This window comes from Crocodylus porosus, unplaced genomic scaffold (assembly GCF_001723895.1).
Source record: "Crocodylus porosus isolate Cpor-Errol unplaced genomic scaffold, CroPor_comp1, whole genome shotgun sequence".
In the NCBI taxonomy this organism is placed as follows: Eukaryota; Metazoa; Chordata; order Crocodylia; family Crocodylidae; genus Crocodylus; species Crocodylus porosus.
In genome coordinates this window covers 3,841,151-3,855,137 of record NW_017728944.1, presented here as the reverse complement: position 1 = coordinate 3,855,137, position 13,987 = coordinate 3,841,151, and the positions used below count along the sequence as shown (strand labels likewise).

At 50.9% G+C, this 13,987-nt stretch overlaps 1 protein-coding gene across 2 annotated transcripts; it reads right to left on the bottom strand.

The window, feature by feature from the left end:
* Positions 1–2,257: 2,257 nt before the first annotated feature.
* LOC109320428 (gastrin/cholecystokinin-like peptide) lies at positions 2,258–4,954 on the bottom strand. 2 transcript variants are annotated; one of them, XM_019550520.1, is made up of 3 exons: positions 4,821–4,954; positions 3,125–3,373; positions 2,258–2,564 (listed from the first exon to the last, which is right to left on the bottom strand). In XM_019550520.1, the coding sequence occupies exons 2-3, from the start codon at positions 3,348–3,350 to the stop codon at positions 2,449–2,451; spliced, it is 342 nt and encodes a 113-aa protein (XP_019406065.1). In that variant the 5' UTR covers positions 3,351–3,373; positions 4,821–4,954; the 3' UTR covers positions 2,258–2,448. The 2 variants fall into 2 exon arrangements, with proteins under 2 accessions (XP_019406065.1, XP_019406063.1); XM_019550518.1 differs by having other exon boundaries at positions 3,125–3,352.
* Positions 4,955–13,987: the final 9,033 nt, after the last annotated feature.

Below are 13,987 nucleotides of genomic sequence, written 5' to 3'. Positions count from 1 at the left end.
TCTAAAAGCCCAGGCTAGAGAGTGGCCTTACCCTACAGACAAAGAGTGGGGGGGGAAAAAAGCTTCAAGTCCAGAGAGAGGTCCTGGGATAAGAGAGGATCAGCCTAGGTCCAGGACACAATCAAGGTTGATAAAGCACTGGCTCTGGGCTCCCTATGGGTAAGCACAGATTGAGGGCTCTGATCTGCCCAAAGGTTGGGCCTGACTAGAAATAGAGATCAGGTATGCTCCTCTACCCTGAGGTATGGATGTCTGCCTATGCTGCAGTTCAGTTTGATGGCGGATGATGCTGGCTGCTGGGCCTCGGATGAGACTTGATATCAGGGAAAAGTTGTATATTTGTCATGATGCCAGCTTAGACCTTAGCTGATCCTCTTCCCCTTAAGGATGGCATCTACCTGCACTTGGGACAAATAGCCTATCACATAACCCATAGGCAGTCCATCTACATGAGATGTTTACTGCGGAGCTGCTTAATTAGCTCTCCAGTAAGGTCTCCACAGCTACATGTATGGGCTCTATTAGGCTACAGGAAACTAATTAACTCTGCAGTAGGTTAGTACGTCTAAATACAAGTACTGTCCTGCAGTGGTATTCTTTTAATGCGCATGTAGATGCCGGTAGGGGTGGTTGGGGCACAAGGGTGTTTCTGTGTGGGGACCACTTGCTGGCTAGCCCTGCACTGGAGCACCTTTGTTTTCCCCAGCCAGCCCCCTGCAGCATGTTGAGCTGGGTTGGAGCAGCCCTGGGCTGGCAGGCTTGCTCCTAGGTCCCCTGCCAGCCAGGGCTGTTTCAGTTCAGGTCAATAGGCAGTGGTCCTGGGCTCAGGTGGAGATCAATGCTAGGGAGCAATAAACTTCAGTGCGATAAGAGCTGGTGTTTATTGCTTTGCGTTAATTTAATATAGGGAAGAGCGTATATCTACTGCAAGCCTAGCTTTGACATTTGACTCCCTCTCCCCACAATCTCAGGAAGGTTCTCATCCTGCAGCCATGGCAGATTTGATCTCAACTGCCTGTAGTAGCAGGCTGAAAACATGACTTGAAGATATAAATGACTTTAGAGAATCAAGGAATTACCTACGTAAAAACCATGAGACTCAGTTTTACCTTAGATGATTTCCCCTGCTAGGGAAGACTATCCCTCCAGTGCCCAGGCTGAATCTGACCACAGATGGTACTGGGGAGGCTCTCTCTCTACTAATACAAACTATGATGCAACTCAGAAGATGCTTTGAAAAGGGGTTTTTAATCTACCTTGAAGCTAGACCTTACCAAGGAAGGTCTTTAGCTGTGCTGAACCTAGGGCTGACTTCACGTACCCTTTCCCAAGAGAAGGCAGTACCTTGGCCCTGGGCAAGCTTTGACTTCAGGTGCTCTTTAGGGAAGGTATGCAGGCTGGACAGAGGACAGCTTTGACCACGGATGAACTCAGCAGATGGCAGTGCAGTGGCCTGGGTCTAGATTCCCCCAAGGGAAGCACTCAGCTTGCATTGACCAAAGTAGAGAGCAGCTGACCTTCCCTGCCCCAACCCACCGTGGGTAGAATTGTCCTGAAGGCTGCGTACCTGCCATGGGGCTCCATTTGCCTTCAGGTGCTTCCCCCCTCCCCCGAGTAGGGTATCAGACTGAATAGAAGCTAGATTTGACCTCAGATCACCTATGGAAGGCTCTCGGCTCACGCCAAAGGCAGATTTTACATTAGGGGCTCCTATACGTGTTCAGGGAACCTGCTCTGACATGCTGTAACTCCAGTGTGTTGGAGCAGACTCGATTAATCAAGTCTGCTGGAGCCTGGAAATTAATGTGCTCTTAGCAGTCTCCAGCGTCATGTGTATCAGCATCTCCATGCTGACAAATGGCAGTGGGGCACTTTGAACTAAAACTGGTCAAACAAGCTTTAGTTAAAAATGGCAGCAAGGCACATTAAAGTGGGGGTTGCTGATAGATATGATGTTCTGAGTGTTTTTAATTAGTGTGGCTCTTGGAGGTGTGGTAATTAAAGTGTCCCCCCCGCCAATCCTCTTGGAGCACATGTATAAATGCCCCAGGTATCCACCCCTGTCTTAGGCCCTAAATCTAAACCTAGATTTGATCTCAAATGCCTTCCCCAGGAAAGGGTCTTAACCCATATGGAGAACACACAGGATCTCAGTTGCTCCCTGGGGATGGCAGTATGCCAGCCAGGGAGTGAGATATGATCTCAGTTGCCCCACAGTGCCTGGCAGTCACGTGGTGCATACATGCTGTACATCAGGGACGGATACCACAGCAACTATGGTGACAGGTGATGTTTATTGATCAACACAGAAGTGCATTCATGACAAAGTCGCATGCAAAATACTTAATGTAATCATTAATGGTTAACAGGGTACAGCTGGCTTCTCTTGCTCCATGCCTTCAGGAGGTGTGGGCCAATTGGCACAGGCTCTCCTGGGCACCTGTTCCTTTAAGAGTCCCCCTCCAGGTCCTCAATGCTCCTGCGTCCAAAGTCCATCCATCCAGGGTAGTCACGGTCATGCAGAGCATCATCCTCATGCCAGTAGTTCTCCTGACTGGCCAGCTCTGTTGGGAGGAAGCAGGGAATAAGATTAATCCCTTTCCAAGGCCAGCTAGGTTTTACTCCTCAGCAAGCAATAAGGAGACTTCATGGAAGAACCAGCAGCCGAAGGCAATGCATCTGCCATGGAGCTAGACTTGACCTCAGATGATTCCTCCAGGGGAGGGTCCTACTTGGCAGGGAACCAGCATTGAGGGCTCTGCAGAGGGGGATCAGTTCCTCCTGACTTGGGCTGACTTCATCTCACCTAAACCCAAGGAGGCAGCCTGCTTCCATTCTGCCTCTGAAACCCTCTCCTCCCCCGGCTTTCCTAACACTCACTCAGTTAGATCCAGTTCTTTTATTCTACTTCTCTCTGCCCCAAATAGCAGTAAGTCTTGTGTTACCATCCTCCCCACTGCCCAAATCCCCAGAGAGGAGGATGGAGTGACCCTTGGTAGCTACTTAGCATATGGCATCAGGTAACACTGAGAAAGTGTTGGCTGCAATTTCAAGAGGTGGATTCTGGGTGCCACAGTGAATGCATGGGGCCAGCTCGCAAAAGCCAAACAGGGATAGCGCCTACCTCCATAGATGTGAGGCAGGAATTTAGAGACGATGTACTTCTGGTCCTGAGACAGGGATGCCAACCAGTCTCTCCTGACAAGCTTGGCATGTGCTGGGCTGCTCCTATGGGGCATCCCATTGGTGTCTGGTGCGCTTCCCAGCTGGCGGGCATCAGATGTGGCCCTGGAGAGGCAGGCGGTCACCAGGACGGCAAGCAGCAAGCCTGCATACGCCTTCCCCTTCATGGCTGCAAGAGAGGAGGGGAGAGCTGGGAAGAGGCCTGGTTATCCCATACCTCCTGCCCATGGGCTGGGCTCCAGGATGGGAGAGAGGGTCCAGCAGCTGCCTGAGTGCCCTGGAGCTGGAGGCTGCCCCAAGAGTAACAGCTATTTTCTTTTCACCAGTGCAGTCAAGTGGTAGCCAGAGCTGAATTCAGGAATGGCTCTTCTTTGTGCTAAAGAGCCCAGGATCTGCTGTGGACTGGCACAGCTGGAGGGCTGTAATGCATGCCCCACCTAAGTCACAGGCTTACAGCAAGAGGTGGCCACCGTGCACAGACCAGCTGATGCTGCCCCTCCTCATTTACAGCATAGGGGTGAAACAAGTGTTTCCCTTACCTGGAATTTGCTCCTCAGCTCACTCTGCGCCCCACTCCCCAACCTCCCCAACCTGGTCCTGCTGCACCCTGCACCCACCTCCCCTCCCCACAACATGTAATTAAATACTATTATTTGCTGCAGAAATTTAATAAGGGGCAAATGGAATAATTCCCCTTTTAACCTTAGTATGTGATTCTGATGCCGCAAAGAGGATTTTCATTGTTTCACTCCCTGCTAGACCTTGGATATCTTAGGTTCTGGTTTGGAATGGGAATCCTTTGCTGTGACCTTTACACATATGACCACATTTTTAACATGCCTGAATGAATGTGTGTGCAGGTGGGAGAAGACAGAGCCAACATAAAGAGGAAAACTGAAGAAAACTGATGAGCTATGATTGCTTCCTTTCCAGTCCAAGTTTCCAGTAGGACCTTCTAAATGATCATCTGTGTTAGCCATTTCTGCAACTGTCCATCATACATGGGTTGCACATACTATTCTAGTATGATAATTATCCTACGTCTGGCAATGCTGCACTGCCCTGCCACATGAAAGGCTAGCGTGGAGACAGAAGAGGGATCAGGCAGGGTGGCTTGAATTGAGGAAAAGAGGCTTATTAGGCTGATGGGCAGGGAAGAACCCAACAGGGGATATATTTAGTGAGAGTGGCATCACTTGGGCCATTTCAACCTAGATTGGACTAAGGAGCCCAACTCTGATTCCTAGAGAATGGACTGGCAGACACCCTTGCTAGGCAGGCCCAGATGCCAAACCTGTGACTGCTTGGTGCTGAGGCCAACCCACCTTTAGAAGATATGGAGGGTTTAAACTCCATCTTGCTACACAGAAAAGTCAGAGCTCAGCTTAGCTACTCTCTTTGCCCCATCACACCCCTTTTACTCCTTGCTTGGTCCAGTCAGAAACGTAGGGCAATGTACAGGTAAAGAGAAGCCTACTGCGGCACATGTGTCTCAAAGGGGCCGGTATCCTAAAGGGGCCAGAGCTAAAAGAGAAACTGCCAGCAAAGAAGCAGAAATGCCCAGCTGTCCCCACACTTCACAAGCAAGCACCTCCACCCCATCACTGGCCTCCCATGGCGTGCAGCGCTATTCTCACCTGCTGGAGTCCTGCGTCTGCAATCAGCTGAGGGCCTCTGTGTTCAGCTTCTGGGCTGTATTTCCACCTCTGTAGCTGCAGGGGCCAAGACCCCCTATTTTTAAAGGTAGTGCACATGGGTAGGCTCCTCCCCCTGGGAAAAGGCTCTCACCTATCACTCCATCCTGATCTACCAAGCCACGCCTCCAACATTGTACGCCTGGGCTTGTTCAGCTCATTTGTCCTTTCTGAACATCCCTTCTGCTTGTAGCCTGGTCCTTAGGCGGGGCTGTCATTACTTACACCAGACCAGACCTTAGAGGCCCTAAGTCCCCTTGCAGACTGCACTGCGCTGCAGGTAACCTTGCAAGAGAGTCTTGGAACAGGCAAAACTGACAAAGGGCAGTGGGAGGAAAACTGAGACACAGGGGGATGCTTAAGCTCTCAGTGGCAGAGAGAAGAAGAGAACCCAGGTGTAAAGGTTAGTACAAAGGCTCCGCTCTGCTGGTACTGAGCCACACTGTGTCAATGTTAGAGGTAATTAAGTCATCTCTGACAGCACTGAGGGAAAACCATATGGGCTAAATGACAAACGCTGCCTCAGCAGGAGGCTAAAAGCAGGAGACTAGGATGATAGCAGCCTGATTCCTGAAGCCTTGCTTTGGTTACAAAGCATGCACACGAGCCTTGAAACCTGGCTCACTTGCAGTGACCTCCCATTGTCGTCCTAGGTGAGTTGTAACCCAGAATCTGAAAACTCCCTGCAACTTCAGCTGGATTCTTCTTCCATTTCCCCTTGTTTTGCTGTGTGCTGTTAACTTGCCTCAGGCCCTACCCCAAAGGTGGCTATATGTCAGTGTTGCATGCAGAGTCACTCGCAAGCAGGAATCTCACAGGCCACCAATGAAATGCAACCACCTCTGAGGGGGTGAAATACAGAAGCTGGATAGGAACAGGGAGTGATGAAGGCAATGGTGGGGAGCAAACTGGGTCTGTGCCCTGCAGTGAGAGGGGCCCAGCTGTTGCAGAAAGATACTATGGACCTCTCAGACCCACAGTTTCCATTCTTTCATGCTGCTTGTATCTCTGGGGCAGCTGATCTCTAATGGGACACAGCCCTGTGGCCGCCAGAAGAGAAGGAGAAGCCTATGAACAATGATAACAGAAACACAAGGACCCAGAAATGTGGGTTGTAGCAGGGGGAGGGTGGAGTGGGGCTGAAACCAAAGCCAAACCCACTGGTCCCCATCTCTAGGTGGCTGAAGCTGATAAAGCCCTGGTTCTGGCCCTAAGGACAAGTGCAGTGATGGTGGCACAGGGACAGGATGAGCTTGGATACAGCTGCACACAGCAGGCGCCTGAGAGCGGGATTGTGGGTGGGCTGTAGGTTGAGATGCCCTCTCAGACCATGGATGAGTGTTTAGTTTGTGAAGATGAAAATAGCGGGCAGCACATGCAACCTTCTCTTCCCTTCCCTCCCCCAGGAAGCCCTTTGATGTTCCTGTACAGCCTGCAACCACTGCCAGCATTCCCAGGGGCTCTTCATTACATTCCCCAGGCACAGAGGTAGGGGCATGCTCCCAGAAATAGGGACAGTTATGCAAGGGCAGAGCAAAGTGTGTTCCAGTGCCATGTGGCACTTGTGTGGGGGCATGTTTTCCTGCCAAGAACAGGAATAAAAGAGATGTGAGGGTTCAGAGGGAGTGTTTGGCCAGGGGAGGGGTGGGGGGGGGTTGGAAAAAGCATAACCCCATCTCCGTCCCATGTGTTCTCCTGTCTTGGCTGTTCTGTGGCCTGAAGACAACTAATAGGGTTGTGTACCCACATGGCCCGCTCCCTGCCTCACTTCAGGCCTGAGGGCACTGCCTGGGACAGCGGCAGTGAGTTTCAGTGGTGCCTGAGCTCTGGAAAATGCTCAGTGGGAGGTAGGTGTGGTTCAAGTGTCCACCCACTGATCAAATGAGGTGCACTGAGTTGAACTGCAAAAATTTTGCCACTTCTAGGGTCTTTCCAATATGAAAGTATTTTGTGTGCTAAATCCATTGTCTGCAGCTGCTGAGATGGGGGTCTGCCCTGTTGCTAAACCCAGCGGGGGGCTGGGCTTGGGGCTGGCTGTGACACTAAGCCTTTTTCCCTTGCATCTCAGTCTGGGCTTCCTGTCTCTCACCAGGACAGAGTGGAGCATTGGGGGAAAAAGGTCGCATTGGAGGGAAGAGGTTATCCATGTTTTTCCCTTCATAATGAAGCAGAGATTAATGGGAAGAGGGCGGGGTTCAGTATTGCTCACCAACCCCGGTCCTCAAGGGCACTTTGCACTAGATGGCTTTTTAATTCCCCAACAACCTTTTCAAATTGTAGTTTTTTTCTTTTAATGCCTTTCCTTGAGCTGTTGACTTTCCTTGTTGACTCTGACTATCAATGCACAGGGAAGACAGAGAGGCAGGTGCTTATGTCCATGCAAATGCTTGGAGATTCAATGAAGAATGGAGCACCATGGTGTTGTTCCCAAGAGGTCGCTAAGAGCCCACTAACCACAGAGCACCTGCTCTGCAGGGCATAAACATGCTGCCATGGGAGCTGCTGGCCAGAAGCCCATTGCCTTGCCCAGGTCTATGACATCACATCACATGGGCCAGTGTTCCCACCAGCATCCCTCACTGTAGAGTTGGAATGAACCTCAAGGGCATGTTAAAAATCTGGGACCTGGTCACTGCTTAGCTTCACCAGCGAGGCTGCAGGAAACAGGCCAGATGAGGTGTGAGTGACTGTGACATGGATATCTTTCCTATGAGGGGATGGGCAGAGACAGCTACCTCTTACTGCCCATGCAGGCCTTCAGGTAGCTGTCAGATAGGAATGAGCCATCCTCATTGCTGACGTATAGTTGAATCAGGCTAAAGAAGGTGTGAGCCCCATTTTCATCCACTTTGTCCAAGACTCAGTCAGTGTTTTGTGCTGCACAGTGGCCTTCAGGTGCTTCAGTTCCAAGGGTTATGCAATTTGTTCTCAAACAACACAATTGGGGGTGCAACAGGGTTACAACATCACATAATCCACTTCAACCATGCAGGGTTGCTGCTCCCCCACCACTCATATAGACACACTGACCCAGGTGAGGAGTATTCTAGGCAGCAGTGTAACTAGCAGGGTGTGATGGGACACCCTCCCTGAGCATCACCTAGGCTTAGCACCTGTGAATAACTCACTGCAGTAGCATAACTAGGGGTGAATAAGGGGGGGCACCAACCCTGGGTGTTTGAATGGCTGCTCCTGGGGAGCTTGCACCACAGCAGTAGCAGCTTGTATCATGGCAGCGGTGGCCAGTGTGTGATGTAAGACTCTTCATCTCCAGCCAACCCCTCCTGCTTCCAACCACACTGCAAAATGGTGATATGCCAAACCCCAGAACACACAGGCTGAGCCAATGAGACATGCAGGGAGAGGAAACTGCAAACCAAACTGAACCTGACAGGGTCTCACCTGACTCTCCTCAGCTACTTCCTTCCTGCATCTCCCCAGCTAGGATAGGTGAAAATTTGTAGCTAACTAGGCATTGAAATAAGTATGTATTCTTGTGCTTTTGGGGTGTGACAATAAAAAGTCAGGCTGGCTCTTGCCTCTTTTTTGACCTGGGTGGTGATAATTAGAAGTCTAATTGGGCTTGTCTATGCATGCAAATGCTGTGGGGTGGGTAGGTTTAATTTAGAGTAAATTACTTTAAAGTAAACTGACCCCGGGGAGGCATCTACAGGTGTGGGGATGTAGGAGCAGATTTCCTGCTTCTGGCAGCAGTCAGCTCCTGCCCCCTCCAGCCCTGCACTGGCCCCCTGCAGCACTCAGGGGAAGCCCTAGGCTGCCCCTGGGTGCTAGCCCAGGAGCTAGAGCCCAGGGCCAGGAGACAGCTGTCTCTTGGCAGGGGCTGGAAGCATGAATGACATATGCCCCCGGAGGTTGGGGTGGGCATGGTGACCACCTGCAGGTGGTGGTGGTGGTGGCTGCAGGGCCATGGTGGCGAGTGGAGAGGTCTCACAGGCAGCCATGGTGGTGTCGGCAGCAGGGGTGGGAGGGAGTGGCGAGTACCTGCAGACGCCACCACCAGTGTTGGCAGTGGCCAGTGGTGATTGCCGGTGGGAGGGGTTAGGGGAGGTGGGGCGGTGGTGGTGGTAAGCAGCGATTGCCCACAGGTGCTGCTGGCAGCATCAGCAGCGCTTCTTTCAGGGGGTGCACTGCCAATCTCAGGGCACCTGCATGTACCCACTATGCATCGCCAATGGCTGGGAGATTGCTCCCTGGGAGGTGCTTGCAGTTGGGGCAGGCTCTGCCACTGGAGCCTGGCTGGGCATAATGTCCCCATGTCCTGGCAGCAGAAAGCTCCTGGCCCTGGCTCCCAGTTAGGGGCAGGGGCTTGGAAAGAGCTGCAAGGGAGGGGCAGGTCCCAGCCTCCTGCTCTGATCCACCAGTGGGGCAGCTAGCAGCAAGCCCCTGACTGGGTGGGGATTCCCTGCCCAGTCAGGCACTCGCTGCTAGCTGCCCCACTGGCAGATCAGGGCAGGGGGCCAGGACTTGCCCCTCCCCTGCAGCTCTTTCCAAGCCCCATGCCTCAATTACTGGATCAGGGCATCGGGCTGGGTCCTGCCCCTGACCAGGGCAGGTCCTGGCCAGCTCTGGGCTGTGTGGGCAAGTCTGCATGTGCAGCCCGGAGCTGGCTGGGAACTGCCTGAAATGGGACAGTCTCCAGCCACCTTCAGGCTGCATGTGCAGACTTCCCCACACAGCCCGGGGCTGGATGGGACCTGTCTTGTTCCTGGCAGGTCCCAGCCAGCTCCAGGCTGGGTGAGGAACTCTCTCCATGCAGGGAGCTCCCAGCCCCCGCTCAGCAGTGGTGATCACCAAGTTGGTGCTGGGAACAGGCTGGGAGATTGTTTCCAGCCCCAGCTTTGCTGGGGCAGGGGGACATTGTCCCCACCTGGGATCTAGCAGCAGAGCCTGCCACTGCAGCAGGTCTGCTCCCAGTCAGCTGTCTACACATACTGTACCGTGCAGTAACTAATCATGAGTATATCTGTTACTTGTATTACAGGTAGCAAATTTACTTGCCATTAGAGCAAATGATTGTGCAGTAAGCAGCTGCTCATGTAGACGCTGATGCTTACTGTGCAGTAATTTGCGCTAATCTTGAGTAAAGCGTCTCATGTAAATGCACCAACTGTGCCTTAATTTTGTGTCTAAAGGGTAATCGGTAAGAAAACTGTAGCTGTAACCTCATGTTGTGCCTAAGTTTACAAAAGAGGTCCTGATCATTGAGGGGTTGTAGTCTTGTCTCTGTAGCGGATGAACGGAGTTGGTAACAATATGGTTAATAAGTTATATTAGTAGCCCAGGTTATCTGAAAGAAAAGACCATTTCAGATAAAAGCCCCTTTGAAGACTATGGCGGAGGAAAGCTGGGTTCCACCCTCAAAGGGATGCACAAGTGTAGTTTCATTTTGTTTTCCATCACAAGCCTTTGTTCACTCCTGAGTGTCTCAGCCTTCCTTTGTAAAGCAACATCCTTCAGCTCCACTTACAAATCCATAGAGACCAACTTGAGATTCCAGTCGCTGTTGGAGAAGCCATTAAGGAGCCTGTCCTTTGAGGAGCTGCCTGCCTGCCTGCCCGCCCTCACAACAGGATGAGCACAAATGTGGTTGCTTTATTCTGAAACCCTCCATCTGCCTTTCAAGGGAGCCTCTTGTCCGAAACCCACGTACTGTGTTTGTAAGGGACTCCCAACTGCATGTGTTTTCTTAAGTGCTGCTGTTTTGCTGCTCTCTAGAGTACACGTGACAAGGACAATGCTGGACTTTAGATTTTCCTCGTTTGTCCAATCAAGTTAAGTTCATGTTTGAGGATGCCTTTTGGAATGGAAACAAGCAGGGCTGTGATGGGATCCTCGGATGGTCATGAAGATAAGTGGCAGTGATTTGCTGGGCTGTCTGTAGCTGGGTAGCCTCAGTGACCTGCCCACACCAATGCCATGTCTGGGAGTGGGGTTGAGGCCTGTAGCTTCAAACTCAACAAGTCTCAAGATGCTGTGGACCTGGTAGGAAGATCATTCCAATGGTAAAACATCTCTTTTTTGAGAGGGGCCATTTTCCTGTGAGAGAAGGAGGCCAGGCAAAGGCTGTTGGCAGTAGTGAGTTTTTCTTGCTGCCTTGTTCTTGGAATTTGTGACATCCTCCTACTGGCTCCTCACTTGCCCCCAGTCCTGTTTTTCCTGCTGGAGTGACTCCAGCATGCATCAATCACCTCCAGTGGAAGCACCCGAGCCACCCATTCTTGTGCTCTGCTGGATCTCTGCCTCCAGTAGCACCATCCCTCACCCTTGGCACTGGCCACCTCTGGAAGCAGGATGCCAGATAAGCCAACCCACTGGCATGTCCTGCCTTGGAAATCCCTGTGCCAGGGAAAACCAAGTGCATGCTTGGAAAGGAACTGGTTGAACTTGTGTCTTTTGAGAGAGAGGGAGTTAAAGGGGTGAGGGGATTGGCAGGGCAATTTCATGGCAAAATCAGGACACTTGTGGCAATATTGCAGTGTTATGATTGTGACCAGATCTCCTCGAAAGCCTGCGATTTTACCTACTGTCAGAGTATTTTCCTTCTTTGAGGGATATTTGTAATGGGATTCACTAAACTGGAATGTTAATGAGCTCATGTAACATAAAGGCTGGATACAGACGTAGCATCCGCACAGGGACCACTCCAGGGTACAGACAATGCCAGATGGTTCAAAAAAAGCTCGGGATAGAAGACAGAGGCTGGAACATCTCCGTTCCCAACCCTTGTTAGGAGGCTCAGTGTTATCCTAAACTTAAAGGCTGCAAGATGAATCATCTTGTCCAGAATCTTGTCATCTCCCTGTTTTGTCTCAGCTCTGAGGCATGAGCGGGGCAGCAGCTGAAGTCAAGCGAAGTCCTCTCTGCTAAGCTAATGAACTCAGGTATCACTAGACAGGAACATAGGGCTGGACGGGCCTTCTTGGGTCACCAAGTCCAGTCCCCGCAAGCAGATGTGTCATGAATCCATTCATAAATGGATTCTGGTTCCAGCTCCAAACTAGCTTGGTTGTTTGCTTCCACTATTACTCCTCCTCCTCCTCCCAGAAGGCTGCTAGGAACACCTCACTGCCCAGATGGTTAGAAACTGCCTTTGTATTTTCAGCCGAATTTTTTCAGCCCCATTTGCTTTTGTGCCAACATTGTCCTTGAGCATCAATTGTTCATCACTCTCTGTGGCATTGACCTCCTGATGAATTTATGAAGGGTGATCATATCCCCTCTGTGATAAGTGCCAACAACACTATCACATACTTTGGCTCATTACAGGAGATTTACAGCTTCCTCCAACTTGAGTGGGCCATGCTCCAGCTAAGCACAGACCAACAGGAGCATTACGTAAATAAAAATCCTTCCTGCCTGGCTTCCAAATCAAATGGGATTTGAATGGCCACAAAGTTATCAAAGTGCCGGGAGCCCTAGTGCTTCATGCTGATCAATCGATTGATCTCCCTGTAGGGAACATAAACAGATTGCTTTGCAATTACAGGTCTCTAATGCTGTATATCTGGGTTAAATGAGCCTTTCCACAGATCTGGGTCAAAAGCTTGTTGCTGTCATTACTGTTACCAATTTTTGCTTGGAGGTCCCTTGCAGTACTTAGCTGCCACTGAAGAGTGAGCTTTTTACTTCCTCATTCTCAGGACAGAAGTGTCATTCTGGGCCTGTACTGACCCTGTCTGCAAAGTTTGCAGAAATCCATAATCTTGGGAGCTTTCAGTCTGGTCAAAACTAAACGTACTCAACATTGCTAGGACAGTCTCAGTTACAGAGTTTGGAAGGGACACAACAATCAGCTCCAGTATCTTTCAACCTTATTCCACAGCTGAGAAATGCTGGGGAATCCCCTACTGTCTTCTTGCAATAAGAACTGCTGTCCCCTGCTCTTCATCCCTCTTTATTCCCGGCATCAGTTCAAAACCTCCTGCTCACAAACCCAGGAGTTACTCTATACCCTACAAATCCCTCATGAAATGTTAGCAGAGCGGTGTGTAAGTGGCTCCCTCTTGTGTTTGCACAGCTGCAATGCAACCCAAAACTGCATTAATTTAAGGCAGCATGGGCCAACCTTTTAGACAAGCAAGCCACAAATTAAGCCCTGTGCCCTCTGTGAGTACTACTGCACTCACCTTTCCCTTCCTGATCTGCTGTTCTGCTTTATCCTCTCTGCCCCGTGCTCCTAACACCAATCTGCTGCTTTGCTTTTGCTCCTTCTCTGATCTGCCACATGCCCCACGCACAGGCATTAGGTATCTCATTTGTGGCACTTGTGCCACAAACTGGCCATCCTGATCTAACCAGGGGTCTTGAGCTCACCTCGTGCCCAGGGCTGGGTCCACACCACAGGGTGTGGGCTGGATCCAGTTCAAAGTGTGCAGTGACAGCTCTGGCTCCAGTCAGGGGCAGGTGGCAAGAGCAGCAACTCTACATGGCAGCAGTGGCAGCTCTGGCTCCTGCCATGTGCCTGATCCAGACCTGCCACCACATGCCTTGTGCTGTGGCAGCAGCTCCATCCTCTGCAAGGGGCACAGGGCACAGGATGATCCAGTACAGGGCAGCAGACAGGCCAGCGACCAAGGAGGTAGGACTGCATGATGGTGACCAGCAAAGTGGCTAGAGGGTGACTGGGGCCCAAAACACTAAGACCAGTACCTTGGAAACTAGGCAAACTGATTTTGTGAGAACTAAACAAACATAGGTATGCTGAAAATCACTCTCAGACACTTACAGAAAATTAATTTAAAAAACTGCACTGCTTATTTTTAATTATTTTAATTGGGCTGATGTCCTTTGCATATACATGTGTACAGGAGGATGGCCCAGAAATGCTTCTCACAAGAGGATTTCTTTCCTTCTTGCTCCTTCACCTTCAAAACATTAGGGTAACATTAGGGCAAATCTGCTCTCCACCAAGTTTGCTGGGGGCTCTTTTGGATGTCAGAAGGCTATTTATAGTTTCATAGTTTCTAGGGTCAGAAGGGACCTGAGTAGATCATCTAGTCCAACCCCCTGCCATGGCAGGAAAGATTACTGGGGTCAAATGACCCCAGCAAGGTGTTCATCTAACCTCCTCTTAAAAACCCCCAGGGTAG

Bases quoted from the DNA above. Each gene is read 5' to 3' on its own strand.
- LOC109320428 (XM_019550520.1), bottom strand. From the start codon at position 3,350: ATGAAGGGGAAGGCGTATGCAGGCTTGCTGCTTGCCGTCCTGGTGACC. The intron at 2,565-3,124 runs GTAGGCGCTATC...TCCTCCCAACAG, and splicing joins CCTGCCTCACATCTATGGAG to AGCTGGCCAGTCAGGAGAAC.